Source organism: Choloepus didactylus, chromosome 5 (assembly GCF_015220235.1).
Source record: "Choloepus didactylus isolate mChoDid1 chromosome 5, mChoDid1.pri, whole genome shotgun sequence".
NCBI classification, from domain to species: Eukaryota; Metazoa; Chordata; class Mammalia; order Pilosa; family Megalonychidae; genus Choloepus; species Choloepus didactylus.
In genome coordinates, this window is record NC_051311.1 from 60366844 (window position 1) to 60381695 (window position 14852).

At 44.5% G+C, this 14852-nt stretch overlaps 1 protein-coding gene across 1 annotated transcript in view; it reads left to right on the forward strand.

Moving 5' to 3' along the window:
- The window catches only part of PODXL (podocalyxin like), a 62522-nt gene extending 50793 nt beyond the window's left edge, over nt 1-11729 (forward strand). Inside the window, exons 2-9 of the mRNA XM_037837744.1 lie at nt 1141-1740; nt 2925-3128; nt 3210-3316; nt 3634-3705; nt 5710-5857; nt 6128-6189; nt 6393-6560; nt 7638-11729. Coding sequence (XP_037693672.1) covers nt 1141-1740; nt 2925-3128; nt 3210-3316; nt 3634-3705; nt 5710-5857; nt 6128-6189; nt 6393-6560; nt 7638-7835 — 1559 coding nt within the window. The 3' untranslated portion in view covers nt 7836-11729. The remainder of the gene's footprint in view (nt 1-1140; nt 1741-2924; nt 3129-3209; nt 3317-3633; nt 3706-5709; nt 5858-6127; nt 6190-6392; nt 6561-7637) is intronic.
- The last annotated feature ends 3123 nt before the right edge of the window (nt 11730-14852 follow it).

Here is a 14852-nt window from a genome sequence, read left to right on the forward strand (position 1 = left end):
GGTGCTCTTACGTTCTGAGTTATCCAGGATATGTCCTTTAAGAGACCCTCCTTTTACTTTCAAAAATGTCTAGTTGGATATTAAATTACTGTCACTTTACCTATAAGGCTCTGCATGTTCTGAGCCCTGCTACTTTCCCCCTCAGCCACTAAACTCCATTCCTTTTCCTACTTTGGGGGGTCTTTGAAGGTTCTGTTCCTTCCATCTGGTACCCTTTTCCTCCCATTATTCACACAGCTGCTTCCTTATCCTTCAAGTCTTAGCTTAAGTGTCACCTCAAGAGATACCTTTTCTTACCTCTAATTTTTTTAAAGTTGCCTTTTCTCTAATCATTTCCTGTTTGTTTCTTCCATAGTATTTACCACAATTTGAAATTGTTCTATTTGTTTAATGTCTGTCTCCCACTCTAGAAGGTAAAGCTCCATGAGCGTGTGGATTGTATCTGTCTTGTTCACCATTGTATCCCCATGGCCAGATATTTTGTTGAATAAATGAATAAAAGGTCTTCCCTCCCTGACCCCCTGCTAAAGTTAAGTTGCATCCAAAGCACCCTGTACTTTTCTTCCTTAGCAGTTTTCACAATGGTTCTTAAATAATAATTTGCCTATTTTCAGTTTCTCCTTCTGAATTTCAGTTTATTGTCAGTTTGTCCTGCTGGATTATCACTTCCATGAGACAGGGCCCATGTCTCTCTTGCTCATGTTTAGCTCAGGGCCAGTGCAGTTCAAAGCACTCATTTGCTGAGTCTTCTGCAGTGTCATGGGCCTGGGAGCTGGGGAGTAGGTGGCAGAAGTGATCTTGATGGCCTGGTTCTGTAGTAGCACTTTCAAGACTTGGAAGGGGATGTCATAGGGCAAGCTAGGAAGGGCAGAGAATACACCACAGGCTACCTTTAGCCAGTTTAGTCTCTCTCTTCAGCAGAATCTCCCTTTATTTTCCTTGCTTCATTCTCAGCCTCCTTCCCAGAGATTTCTTGAATCCCAGAAACATCTGGGAGTATCAAGGACTCAGGCCTTTGGCAAGGCAGATGGCCAGGGATGGAAGCAAGACCTCTGAATCCTGGGAAAGAGTTAGAGAAGTGTGGTGAGAAAAACTTCCAGCTAATGCCCTAACGTGATTTTGTTTTGTCTTTGTAAACAGTAGGCCAGACTGTTTCTACTGATACCACGGGAACATTTACAACTGCAACCAAGCCAAGCACAAACGCTAAGTCCAGTGACACAACGGTGCCTTCAAGCCCAGGAAAGGAAAGAGGATCTACAGTCAGGTCCACCACTGTGAGTCCAGTCCAGCAAATAACAAATGACGAAAATAAGGATCCAGTCACAAACCACCCTCCTCCATCTATTGACAACCCAACGGAGAGTAAGGATTCAGGCACCACTACACGTATAGAAACTACCAGCACAGCTAAGTCTGAAACCACAAGTGGCCAAAATGAAATTAAAGATCCAGGTGAATCTGAAGACAAAAGTAGCCACAGTGTTTCCACAAACTCCATGAGCCCCAAGGAAGCTGCTCAGGTAACCACTCAACCTACAACTCAGGGTAGTATCTCAAAAACCACTCCTGCTCCCTCGTTCACCTCTGCAAACCCTCACCAATCAACTGGGGGCCATGTTTCTCCGAAGCACCAAGGGGGTGCTCCTACAGAACAGAACACAGTCGCCATAACGTCAAGTAGTTCAGACATGACGTCCAGTCCCATCTTCACATCTCAGGGGTCAACTACCACAGCAAGTAAGTAATGCCTGTTTTTTCCCCCAAGCAAGAAACTTTTAAATGCTTCACTGAGATTATGTTTCCCATTTCAATGGTGAGCAGAGGCCAGCAGTGTTGTGTATTCTGATGAGAGTTCAGTGTTTTTGCATGCCCAATTTGACATGTCCATATAAACAAGCCAACAACAGTCTAAGGCTGGGTGGTTGTGGTGGTGGGATATTGTTGTAGGTACCCTAGAAAAGTGTTTCTTAAACTTGCTTGGCAACTCACAATAAGAAACACATTTTAATTTTACATTGTGATCCAGGACACACACACACAATGAACATGTAAAACGTAACTGAAAGAAAAATTTCACAAAACAGGACTTATCCTTACTACATGTGATATATCCTGATATTTTCTGTTCTGTTCCATCTCCTTTCCTTCCTTCCTTCCTCCCTTCCTCCCTTCCTCCCTCCCTCCCTCCCTCCCTTCCTTTCATGCTGGTCTTACCCAGTAAATTTATTTCAAAACTTGCTGATGGATCGTGAGCTTCAAGAGCATAGCCCAGCTCAGACAGCTCAGAACTGGTAAATCAGAATTTCTAGGCATGAGCCTGAGAATCTGCATTTCAAAAGGCTCCCCAGGTAATTTTGATGCATACTAAAATTAACAGACCACTCACCAGTAGAGGGTGGCAGCATATTGCAGTAAGGGCATGGGCTCTGAGTTGGATAAATTTGGATTCAAATCCCTGCCCTGCCAGTTGTTGGCCTGTGACCTTGGACAAATCACTGAGCCTCTATGAGTCTCAGTTTTCTTGTTTATAAAACAGGGATAATTACAGTACCTTCCCCTTAGGGTTGTTGTGAGGATTAAATAAGAGATGCATTTGAAGCACTTATCATGCATCATCCCTGGCACAGACTGGGATTAAGTGCTCAGTGTCAGTTATTGCTACTGTGATTGTTGCCGTTGTTATTGTTACTTCCTTTGCCAGGTTCTTACATTGGCTCATCCAGTCTGATCCATCCTGTAATATATTTCAGGAACTGACTTTGTCTGTTTTGCCTTTTTTCTGTCTTGGCCTGCTTATTTCAGCTTGTAGTCTTAAGTGGTGCATAAGATCAAAGAAACTGAGAAATTATTAGAGCAAAAACAGACTGTCCTTTTCTTTCAAGGGTCCCATCCATCTTTTCGTATAACCTTTGTTTTTCCAGTTACAGCACCGTTGACTACCTTAGAAAGAAAGGAGCAGACCTCCAGTGAGACTCCAGTCCTGCCTGGGGCCACGGCCTCCACAGCACCACTGCCTCGAGGCACTAAAGCAGGACCCGTGACCACACCTCCTGTCCGAGGACCAACAGGCTCACAACAACCTGCTTCACAACAACCTGCTTCAGTGGCCACACCTCCTGTCCGAGGACCAGCGGGCTCACAACAACCTGCTTCACAACAACCTGCTTCACAACAACCTGCTTCAGTGGCCACACCTTCTGTCCGAGGACCAGCGGGCTCACAACAACCTGCTTCACAACAACCTGCTTCAACTGCCTCAACTGCACCACAAGGCTCCAACCAACCTTCTACCCCAGCTCTTGGGAGTTACAGGGTAATTCCAGCAAGGGCGGGACAAATCAGAGAGCCCAGACTGAGATGGGGGCTCCCGGCAGAGTGCTGCTGTACTTCCCTCCAGCCCAGGGCCCCAGCCCAGGGCCGCTGGGAGCAGCTGTCCACCCACTGCTCTTTCTCCCTGGCTGTGCTTGATTCTGGCTCAAGCAGCCAGCGACATACCTGGCTTTGAAACTTGGCCCGGCCTTTTCCCCAGTTTGCCTCAAATGTCTTTCCGTTCTCCCAGAGGGAGGGAAGAGTCACAGGTCAGAACCTCTCAGGCTAAGCTTGCATCTTAATTCCGATGGCTTCTTCCAGATAAAGTGCGAGGCTCCAGAACGGCCAGATGAGAAGATGCTCATCCTGAACCTCACGAAAACCAACCTCTGCGTGAGTGCTCACTGAATCAGAACCCCACCCTCTTCCACAGCCCCCAAATGCAGTTTTGCAGCAGGGTTAAGGAAGGTCTGGGGGGGAACGAAGTGCTCCCTCCCATCCTTGCTTCTTCCTAGTAGGAAGAGGATCCCTGCCCATACTATAAAGTGACAAACGGAAGGTCAGATTCTCTAACTAAAGTCACACCCCACAGGACTGTCATACCTACAGAGCCAGAAAAAGTACCCAGCTCTTCTCGGCTTTCACAGTTGGTCTGGGAGGTGGGAGACCCTTATTGTAGTTCCTGCTTGCCTCTAGCTCAGGTGTGATATTGTAGGTTAGTCTTTTTGGGCCTGAGAGGCTTAGTCTGCCCATTCCCCCTATTCTAATAGTCCATGGTTTTATGTTTCCTGACCCATGTATTATCTGACAGTCTCAAAAGAACAGCTTAGAGAGAATCTCCCTCTAACCTGATGAGTCAGTGGGGGTGGACAGGAGATAACAGAGCCCTGGTACTGCTGAGTAAGAGCCCTTGAGCATAAGGGAGCCTTTGACAACAGTTGTTCTTCCTCTCTGGTGGTGTGTGTGTGTGTGTATGTGTGTGGGGGGGGGTGTCAGCACGTGTGTGCATGTGTGTGAATATATGAGAGGATATAATAGTGTGTGCAACAGCCTTCAGACTGCCCAGTGTCCCTGGGATTAGGGGCTTTAGTCTGAGGTGCACAGTAAATAATTGTTGAGCCCTGTGAGTGCAGATTGAGCCCTGTGAATACAGGTGATAGGTGGCTCACTGCTGCCCTCTACTGGCCAATAACTATTTTTATAATCACCATCAGGAACAAAACATGGTTTCTATCGGATGGCGAACTCGAGCTTACACCACTTTAATGCTGCTTGTATTTTCTGTAATTATTTTCTTTTGGGTGACCATTTTGCTGGAATTTTCCAAGTGAACTTTACAAAGACTTACATTTAGACGAGAGTTTTTAAAGGGAACAGTGTTCTCCTGGGGCTGGGCTTATTGGACAAGACAGAAATTGCACTCAGTGCCCTTGGGGACTACCAGATGCTTGCTTAGCCTTTACTCAGGTACTCTTCTTGGCTAAAACTTGGCAGGTTGTGTACTTGGTTGTGAGAACTGTTTTCTTCCTTTGTGAGAAAAGTGGAAAGATCTGAGTCCCTTCCTCGTAGGGAATTAGTAAAGCTAAGGAAATTCCAGGTAGAAACTCAAGGGATAGTTTGTAGGGGTCCTGAGATAAACCACACCAAGAGTCTTTATCTTCATCTCATCCCTTATTCCAAAGTCAGTTCAGAGAAACATTAGCTAGGGGTGCCTCAACATGACGTGGCAGTACTGGGTTGAAGCTGCCCACACTTTGCTTCCTCACCCTCTGCCCTAAAGCCTGTCAACCAGGTTCTTTCTGCTTAGAGATAGAAAAGGTCCCCCTTCAAGGTACCCCCATATTCCTCTATTCAGTGATGGCCTTGCCTTTCTCCCTGTCGGTCTGCTCATGGTTTCATAGCGTTAGCTGAGGGAAGGAGTGCACGCATTTCAACTTCAGAATAGACAACCCTGAGCTGACAGCTGTAAACTTCCCTCCTGGGCATTGAGGCTGGCAAATGGTGGGTTCAGAGGGAACTGGAGTCGTCCCCATAAGCATGGGCATGGGGTTCTGGGGGAGAGGATAAAACAGCATTAATTCCTGATCCTCAGAGAGCTTTGAGGGAGATAAGGGGCACTAGGGTGAAAAGTATTATTCAACTTAGACAAGATAAACAGAGTGAGGGGAATGGGGGAGAGAACAGAATGAGGGAGAGACAGCAGGGGCTGGCCCAGGAAAATAGCATGTAACTCTTGATTCCTGAAAGGACTGGGAATGGCACCAGTTGAGGCAGGAGAGGGGACTAGGTTTAAGCAGGACAATAGCATTCTCTTGACTCGGGCTCAGCAGGGCAGCCCCACAAGCCTAGGCTGCTGTCATGATCACCGAGGAATCACCTGTGGTCTTCCCCCAATAGGCAAAGGACACTTCGGATGACAAGCTGGTCACCGTTCTGTGCCAAGCAGCAAAAGCCACCTTCAATCCAGCTCAAGATCAGTGCCACATACGGCTGGCACCTGTACCAGAAAGCCAGGCAGTGATAGTCAAAGAAATCACCATCCAGAGTGAGTTGAAGGCAACGGGGACTGAAGCATATGTGGGCTGGGAATGTGGGCAGGGGGTGGTGGTTCAGGAGCCATGCCAATCAGGGTTGGTGCTCCCTCAGTTCCCGAAGAATTGTCAAGTCACTCCCCTTGCCAGGGCCACCTGGGCTGGCCTCATGTTCCCCAGGAGACTCTGAGATACAGTACATTCTCCCCTCAGTGCCCAACTCTACCCCTAACACATCACTCCGAGCAGACCATTGAGGCAGCATCTCTCCCTGCTCTCCACAGCAATCCTCCTTCCCAGGGATGTGTACGAGTTGCTGAAGAACAAATGGGATGACCTCAAAGAGGTAAGTGGGCTCTGCCCATGTGTTGGGACAGACTGGGTCAGGAATCTCTTCCTGGGAAGTCTCCACAGTGTTCTAATATAGAAGACAGGGGGATGAGAGAGGGGACATCAGGGTGGTGGAAAACCCACCCTGCAGAACCCCAAGCAGGAGAGCTCAGACCCAGAACCTGTTTCCTGCCATGTAACTTTCTCCTTCCTTGCCAGGCAGGAATCAGTAACATGATGTTGGGAGATCAGGGACCACCAGAAGAGGCTGAGGACCGGTTCAGCATGCCCCTCATCATCACTATTGTCTGCATGGCCTCCTTCTTGCTCCTTGTTGCGGCCCTCTATGGCTGCTGCCACCAGCGCCTGTCCCAGAGGAAGGATCAGGTGAGTAGCTCCTCCTCCTAGCCTGGGAAATAGTCCAGTCTACCAGTCACACTCTCACCCCATTCTTCTCATATTATGAAAGAAGAAAGTGAGTGGGCTGTTCTCTGACAAGTAGAGACAATCTGTTATTGGCAGCCAACTATTTATATGGGAAACTAAAGAGGCAGCACGGTGGAAGGAAAGAGTATGGGCTGTGGAAGCAGAAAGACATGATTTAAGCTCCAGCTCTGCCTCTTATCTGTGTGATGTTGAGTAAGTCATAATCTCTTTGAACTTCATTTTTCTCAACTGCATTATAGGGATAATATCTACCTTACAGAACTGTTCTGAGGATTTTTTGATAGAAATGGCATATATCAATTCTAGTAAGGATATAAATTCCTTACTAGAATTCCCATCATTACTGTTCCTCCCAGATCTGTGGCTCTCAAACTTGGCTGCACATTATGGGACACTTTAAAAAGAATTCCCATGCCTAACCTCCCCACACACCAACTGAAACCGATTCTCTAGACCAGTGTAGTTGTTAAAAGCTTCCCAGGTGACTTTAATATGCAACCAAGGTTGAGAACAGCTATTTTGGAAAAAGAGAGAGACATCTCCTATCTGGAGATGGGTATAGGAATTCCTATACCCGTCTCATTCAGACTTAGGGAGATCCTCGGTCACCCAGCCTGAGGTCACTTTCTTAGTCCTTCCCAGCTCATTATGATGGGTTGAGGTGGGTGATTGAAGAGTAAGGATTTGGGGGAAGGAACAGGGGAAAGAGCTTAGAGAACTCCAGAAGTGAACAAAGTCCATCTCCACTGACTTCACAGATTTGCCACCAGGGTAAAGGTGAGGTAAGTTGGGAAATTTAGGATGCAGGCAAGTCTTTGTCTCAAACTAGCCCTGAGGCAGGTCAGTAGCCAGGATGGCTTCCAAAAAGAGCCAGACTCCACGTGTGAACAGTAAGTGATCATATTGGCCAAATTGAGGATCCTGATTTGAAGGGTACATGTGTTATATTAACACCATCCTAAGGCCAATAGCCCTCAAAAATTACCCTTTCTCCCTGGGCCATGTTCCCCACTCTAGCAACGACTAACAGAGGAGCTACAGACAGTGGAGAATGGTTACCATGACAACCCAACGCTGGAAGTGATGGAGACCTCATCAGAGATGCAAGAGAAGAAGGTGGTCAACCTCAATGGGGAGCTGGGGGACAGCTGGATCGTCCCGCTGGACAACCTGACCAAGGATGACCTAGATGAGGAGGAAGACACACACCTCTAATCAGGTCTGCTGGCTGCCTCCAACAGCACAACAGAGCTCCAGACTGAACCGCCTGAAGTGCCATTTGGACAGGGGAGGAACATTCCTTCCCGTGAGGAGGAACGACTGGGGAGGGAGGGTAGACTCTGGGTTTCCTCCCAATCCCCACAGGGCCTTAATTTTTCCCTTTTCAAGCTGAGCAAATCACATTCTGTCTAGATTCCTCTTGCAAAGTGACCCATTAGTGCCTGAACTCAGTGCTGCTGGAAGATGAAAGACTTTTGAGATCAACTAGTAGAATCCATTCATTTTATAGATGAGATTACTGAGGCCTAAAGAGGGTAAGTGACTTGCCAAGGTCAAACAGCCACTTGGTGATAGAGCCAGAGTAAAAACAGAGACAGCTTCATTCAGTTCAGTACTGATTTCCACCACACTGCACTTCTTTGTTCACCCTCCCTCCACAGTTACCCTTGGCAGGGAGTGAAACTACCAGTGGGGAGATGGGATGGAAAGGAGAACAGGGCCAGAGCCTGTCTCAGAGGGATCTGATTACTTGAAAGGCCCAAATCTATCTCCTGCCCCAGCCTTATCTGCCACAGTGTTCTTCTTACCCCTCTCTTCACTCAATTTTTATTCCCAGTCTGTCCTAGGGCCTCTGGGATTAGCACAGGTCACTCATGATCTTCAACCCCTTGGTCCCGTTTCTGATTTCCTTGTACTTGTTTAGTAAGATTGGGACTTAAACCACACAAGACTCCTGGTATTGAACTAGGTCTACTTAAGGGACCCATCTATAGGTAAAAGAAAAACAGAAGGGGAAGCCCTTTGTCTCAGGAAGGCCTCCTCATGGCAGCTTGGGGACGTCAGCCCTGATCCTTGCCCATCACCGAAGCACCCTTTGAGGAGGCTCCACAAGAACTCCTTCAGCCTCCCATCCCTACGAGGGACTAGCAGTAGCAAGGTGTCCTGTTTTGCTGTCCACTACTCAGCCAATCAGGGTGAAGAACCAAGTTAGTGAATCCCCCTAAACTCCAGCATGAAGGAGTAGTAATAGTAGGACAGACCTTTACTGAGGCCCCCAGGGAACAGAGCTGTGTCTTAATAGACAATCAGCTGAGAAACTAGGAAGGATCAGCTTTACTTTGTTTTATAGGAAATCCAGGGACTTTTCAAGTTGCTGAGAATTTTGTTGTGTCTGTTTGTTTTTAAATTTAGCTCTTCACTGCCAAAGGCCAAAGCTCAAATTGTTCAGAGACAATTAGTAATTAGTTTGCTAATCTCACTGACTCTGATTCCCCTGTGCTACTGGCAAGAAAGGTCCCAAATGTGTAGTACGGTTTTAAGGTGCCAAGGGTGTAGCCTGGGTGACTGGCTGTTTTTCCCAAGAATCTCTCACCATTTCTCTATTGAGCCAGGCCATTTCCTCTTCTCTTTATTTCTAGTATGACTGTTGCAGTTTTCCTGCAGTCTCTGGTGGCAACTCAGGGAACCACAAAGCCATGCCTATTCCTCTGTATAGGGTTGTTGAGGTAGCTCAGATGACATATGTGGCTTAGCTACTATAGAGAAAGCTCCTGAGGACTAGATCTTGTGAGGTTTGTGTCTGATTTTCTGAGGAAGACTCCTGCATGGAATTTTGAATTTTGGCCTTGGTCTCTGTTGTCCTGGGTCATATCTGGGTTTCCAGGTATAAATTCACTGGGACCAAGTAGGAAGATGGGGCCAAACTGCATAAGAGAATCTATGTCCCATCCTAGCTGCCTGATTGCTTCTTCAAAGACTTTGCCCATTTGATATCCTAGGGGAAAGAAAAAGGCAGCAATTCAAGTAGGGCCCCCCAGGGAGTTTCCCAAGAGTTACAGAGATGCTTGGTTAACAAGGATCCAAAAGCACTGTCCTCATCCTCTGGCATTTGGAGGCTGGGCAGGATGGAAAACAGTGCCAGTTTGGAGGAAAATAAAGGAAATCTTGTTAGGGCTAGAAAGAGGTCTGTTTACTTCCTTCCGGTTGCATTTGGTTCTTCCCACTTAGTGGGTTAGTTTACTGGTCATTGCTGATTCTGGGTCACATTTCACCAGCAGGGTTTTAGACACGCAGCAAATATGCCTCTGTAGATTGTAGATTGACCAAAGACTGCAACCCCAAGGCCTCTAATCAGGGAGAGATGATAACTGGCAAGGACTAGAGTAAAAAGTATGCCTCATTAAGAGGAATGATGTTATGGTGTTCTGTCTACAGGGAACCTTGAGAAGCCATGGACTGATTCAGAAATTCCTTCATTTTGTTTAGCCAAATGGTGTTACTGTACCCTTTTAGAGCTGTGTCAGAATCCAATACTTTGCCCTAGCCTGTTCTTGCCACTAGGACATCTATGTTAAAGGTCCATACAACCATGCATCTGTAAAGGTCACTTCCCAAATCCTTTCTGGGTTCTAGATGGTGTTTAATAATTTAGATTCTGGGGTTGAGAAGAAGTAAGAGGAGTACCAGGAGCTCAGCATGACTTTAAACAAGTTGAGCCACAGAGAGATTGTGAACTCTTTAATTCATTGGCCAACTATAGTTTCCCTAATCTGCATCACAGGCCAGAAATCGTGAATCTGATGACTGGACAAAAGCATGCTGTCAGGTGAGTAGGGAGACAAAGCTGCAATGCTTATGAAGGAGGTACAGAAAATTCTTTGCATCATAAAACAGAATACGGGTTTACTCTAGACACAAGATTATTATCCCCCTCTTGATGAAGAAAGCTAGCAGAAAGTTTAAGCCATTTCTTAAGCATTATCCTTTTAACAATATACAGGAGAGACTTTAAAAACCAAGTTCAAACAGATACATATATACACATGTTTTGATAATGTAAATAACAACAGCCACATGTTAATCCCCACTGCAATGCTTTAAGTGACTATACTTTGAAAACAGTGAAAAACATTTGTTAGCTAAGAGAGATGTCTAAACTTTGTTTTTTTGAACAGGAATGTACATGTCTTACTAGAAACGACAGGCTTTTTTTTAAATGAAAAATTTAGCAAGACAGGCTCATGAGAAAGTATTTGTCTTATAGATCAGGCTTTTTTTAATTTCTAAATATGACCCTCACACCCCCCCCCCCAGCAAAGACCCCACAATGTAACAGTGAGGGATGGAATTAATATGCACTGGTTGGAAAGTGATAAGTCATAGAGAGAGGATTTTAGACGTTGAGTCTAACCTTTTTCTATAAATTAAAAACGTGAAGCCCAGAAAGATGCAGTGACTTGACCAAAATCATAGCAGCAGAAACAGGATTAAAACCTGAGTCCGCAGACTCCCAGTTCAGTGCTGTGTGCCTCAGACAGAATCAGTGAATTAAGGACTGCTATGCATAGGCACTAGAATGACACAAAGGATAGACTTCCCTCCCCAAATATTATCCTGCAGCAAGGCTAGGGAGGGCATGAAGAAAAAAGTAGGGACCTCACTGATATTCTACACTTCCTCTAAGCCGAAGACTAAATGGACAATTCTTTCTCCTAAGAAACAGTTTATGAATGAGCTTTTACATACGAAATTTCCAAGCACGGCAAAGGATCAAAGGGAACAAGATGGGGGAAAATAGAGGGGACGAGAGTAAAGTAGTGGCATAGCTATTATCATTGTCATTAGCTGATTCAGTCAGGTTTGGTGAAAACCCAACAGTGAGTGAAAGCAGGGGATTGCTATTTATGTGGATCTTTTTGTTTAACGAATGTTAAACACAGTTTGCCCAGGAGACTGGGGGAACATGTGTTTTAGTGGACAGGGGTCTGAAGTACACTGGAATTTACTGAGAAACTCATTTGTAAAGACTGTAGTTAATTATTGCATTTTCTTACAAAATATATTTTGGAAAATTGTATACTGTCAATTAAAGTACTTTTGTGTAATCTAGTTCATGCCTTACTATTTTCTAAATATTCATGTTTGAGGATTGTCATTGAAGCAACTGAGGTTATATACTCCAATGAATACAGCACCGTCTGCTCAAAGTGAGGCCTGCTGAACTGTGCAGGTAGGTACAGGGGATAGAAAACAGGAGGAGGGAAGCTGAAAGAACACAAAATGGGCAACGTGTTGCTGGTTCTCCAAATTCTCTTAGGCTGTTCTAGTAATCATAGACATCATTTTCCCCCAAGATGACATTTTATACTTTACCTTCTTCCTTCTGTCTTCCTTCTGCCTTAGATACAATTTTAAATCACCTACCACCAAGAAGGCTGCTGAACCTTGATCAGGTATGAAAACACAGGCTTAGTGACCAAATAAACATACAAATATAAAAAATAGAGGTTCTTTTCTGGCCCTGGTTCCACCCATAAAAGAATCAGCTAACTTGTCACAAGAGGCCCCTGTCTGACCTTTATCTAAAGATGTAGTGAAGATGAAGGAGGTTCAGGAGAGGAATCAATTCTCTTTATCTCCTCTAATGGTATTATCTACATCTGTGTTTCCTCACTGGAAGGGAAAACTATCATTCCCAACTTGCAGAAAGCAAAAGTTGGTCCACATTCATACTGGCTATACAATAATTTTTATTTGCCTAGCATTTTATATCTTACAAAATATTTTTACGTCTCTTATTTAGGAATTTTACCATTCTACCAATAGGGAAGTTAGGTATAGAGATTCAGTAATCTCTTTGGGAATACACAGGTATTTAAGTGGTGATACTAGGACTCATTCATATCTCTTTTCACTTAAGTCCTACATTCTAACTTACTGTATGAGTTCCAACAACAAAAACGTTTCTATAATGTAACTACTGTTATATGATAGTCCTTTCATATAGGAGTTCTGAAAGACAGTTATCACCCTAAAGGGGAGGCCAGAGTTAGGCCAGGGGTGTTTTGAGGTTAACTTTAAAAGTGTGCCAAGGATACAGAAAGGAGTACAAGTACCAGGAACTCATGCAGGACCCTGGCCGTGCTCAAGACACACTGTTCTAAGGAGAGAATGACTCATAGTTTATTGCTGGCCGCAAATTAGACCTAAGATGCCATTCTCTTCCTGAATAGGTCATTCACCTTGCTCCCTTCCCTGACAAACAAGAGGCATCCTCAGTTGTCATTTTAAATTTACTATGCCTTGTCACTCACAACCTCTCCTATCCTATAAGCACCCTCCCAAACCAAGTATTTATCCTGTACCCTAAGGGAAAAAAGTAAATAAAGAATAGGACTGGCTGCCATAATTAAAACTAGTGATAAATACTGAGATAGCTAGAATTTTTCGAAGACCTTGGCATTTTGTAGACTAAAATATCAATGGAGAGCTTGGCAAAAAAAAAATGACTGAATAAAATGCTCCAGGGTTCTTGTCCCCCCACAGAATCTTTGAACAACCAGCAAAAACTGGCACAGATATCTTCCTCAGAACTCTGGAAACCACTTACAGGGTTGCAGTAACTGGGTGAGTGCTGAACAAGGAAATGCAGATTTAAAAGGAGCAGAAGCTCTTGGCCACCTTGCTGGTCCTTCCCCCACACCCTCCCCGGCAGTGTGGAAGGAGCCTATAAGTTGGTGCCAGTCTGTTGGGTGGCAACATGAAGTACTGAACCAGGACATTCCTCTGGTGCTCACCCTCCCAGAACTTGCCCTGCAGGTAGAAGCAACTTGCAGACAGCTAAGGCAGTAGAAAACACAATTCAAAGAGGCTTGCGGCAAAGGATTACCTGCTTCAAATATAACAGAGAACTAAGGAGGGGAAGGGAGTCTATTTCATAGGGAATAGAGGGGGGCATTTGAATGCCTGTAAATGGAGGAATTCCTCAGATTCCTAAGTCCAATAAGAAGCAGAAACGCTGGACAAAAGGCAGGCTCAGAAAAGAGCACCCTGTACTGCACTTTATCCTCTGGCTGATCGTCTTGATTTCCAAGAACTGTGAAAGGTGTTTTGGGCTTTAGTTTGTTTTTCTTAGCTCCTGGCACTCAAGGAAAACTCTGTCAAATTGCCAACTAGATATAAAATTAAAGAACTGAGAGCTCAGGGACTAAATCTGAGTAAATGCTTCAAAATAGTAAAATGTACAGTGTACCAAAAAAGATTACAAGACAGAGGAGCAGGAAATGATGGCCCATCCAAAGAAGAGGATAAAACTCCAGAAACCATCAATGAAGAACATCAGACTTTGGATATACCAAAGACTTAAACAAACAAACAAACAAAATGATAATAATCTTAAGTATGCTTTAGGAGATAAAGGAAAACATGGAGAAAGATATACTAAAGTATATCAGGAAAATGATGCATGTACAATATGAGAATCTCAATAAAGAGATAAAAAATTTTATAAGGAAACAAATACTGAACCATAATAACTGAAATGAAAAACTCCCTAGAGGGTTTCACCAGCAGATTGGAGCTGGCAGAAGAAAGAATCACTGAACACAAAGACAAGACAATTGAAACGATTCAGGCAGAAGAGCAGAAAGAAAAAAAAAATGAAAAAAGTGAACAGAGCCTTAACCACCTGTGGGACACCATCAGGTATACCAATATACACATTATAGAAGTCCCAGAAAGGGAAGAAAGAGAAAGGGTCAGAAAGAATATTCAAAGAAATAACAGCAGAAAACTTCTTGAATTTTACTAAAGACATGAATATGTACATTCAGAAATCCCAATGAACCCCATCCAGGATAAACTTGAAGAGAACCATGCCCAGATACAGTAGTCAAACTGTCAAAGACAATGACAAGGAGAGAGTGCCAAAAGATGCAGATGAAAAAGCCACATTTTATATACAAATGAGTCCCAATAAGATTAAGTGCCAATTTCTCATAAAGAACCATGAAGGCAAGAAAGCAGTTGGATGAAATATTTAAATTGCTAAAAGAAAACAACTGCCAACCAAGAATTTTGTATCCAGAGAGACTGCTTTTCAAAAATGAGGAAAGAACAAGACATTTCTAGATAAACAAAAGCTAAAGGAGTTCATCACTGCTATACCCACCCTACAAGCAATGCTGAGGGGAGTTCTTCAGACTGAAAGGAAAGGAAACTAGACAGTGGATT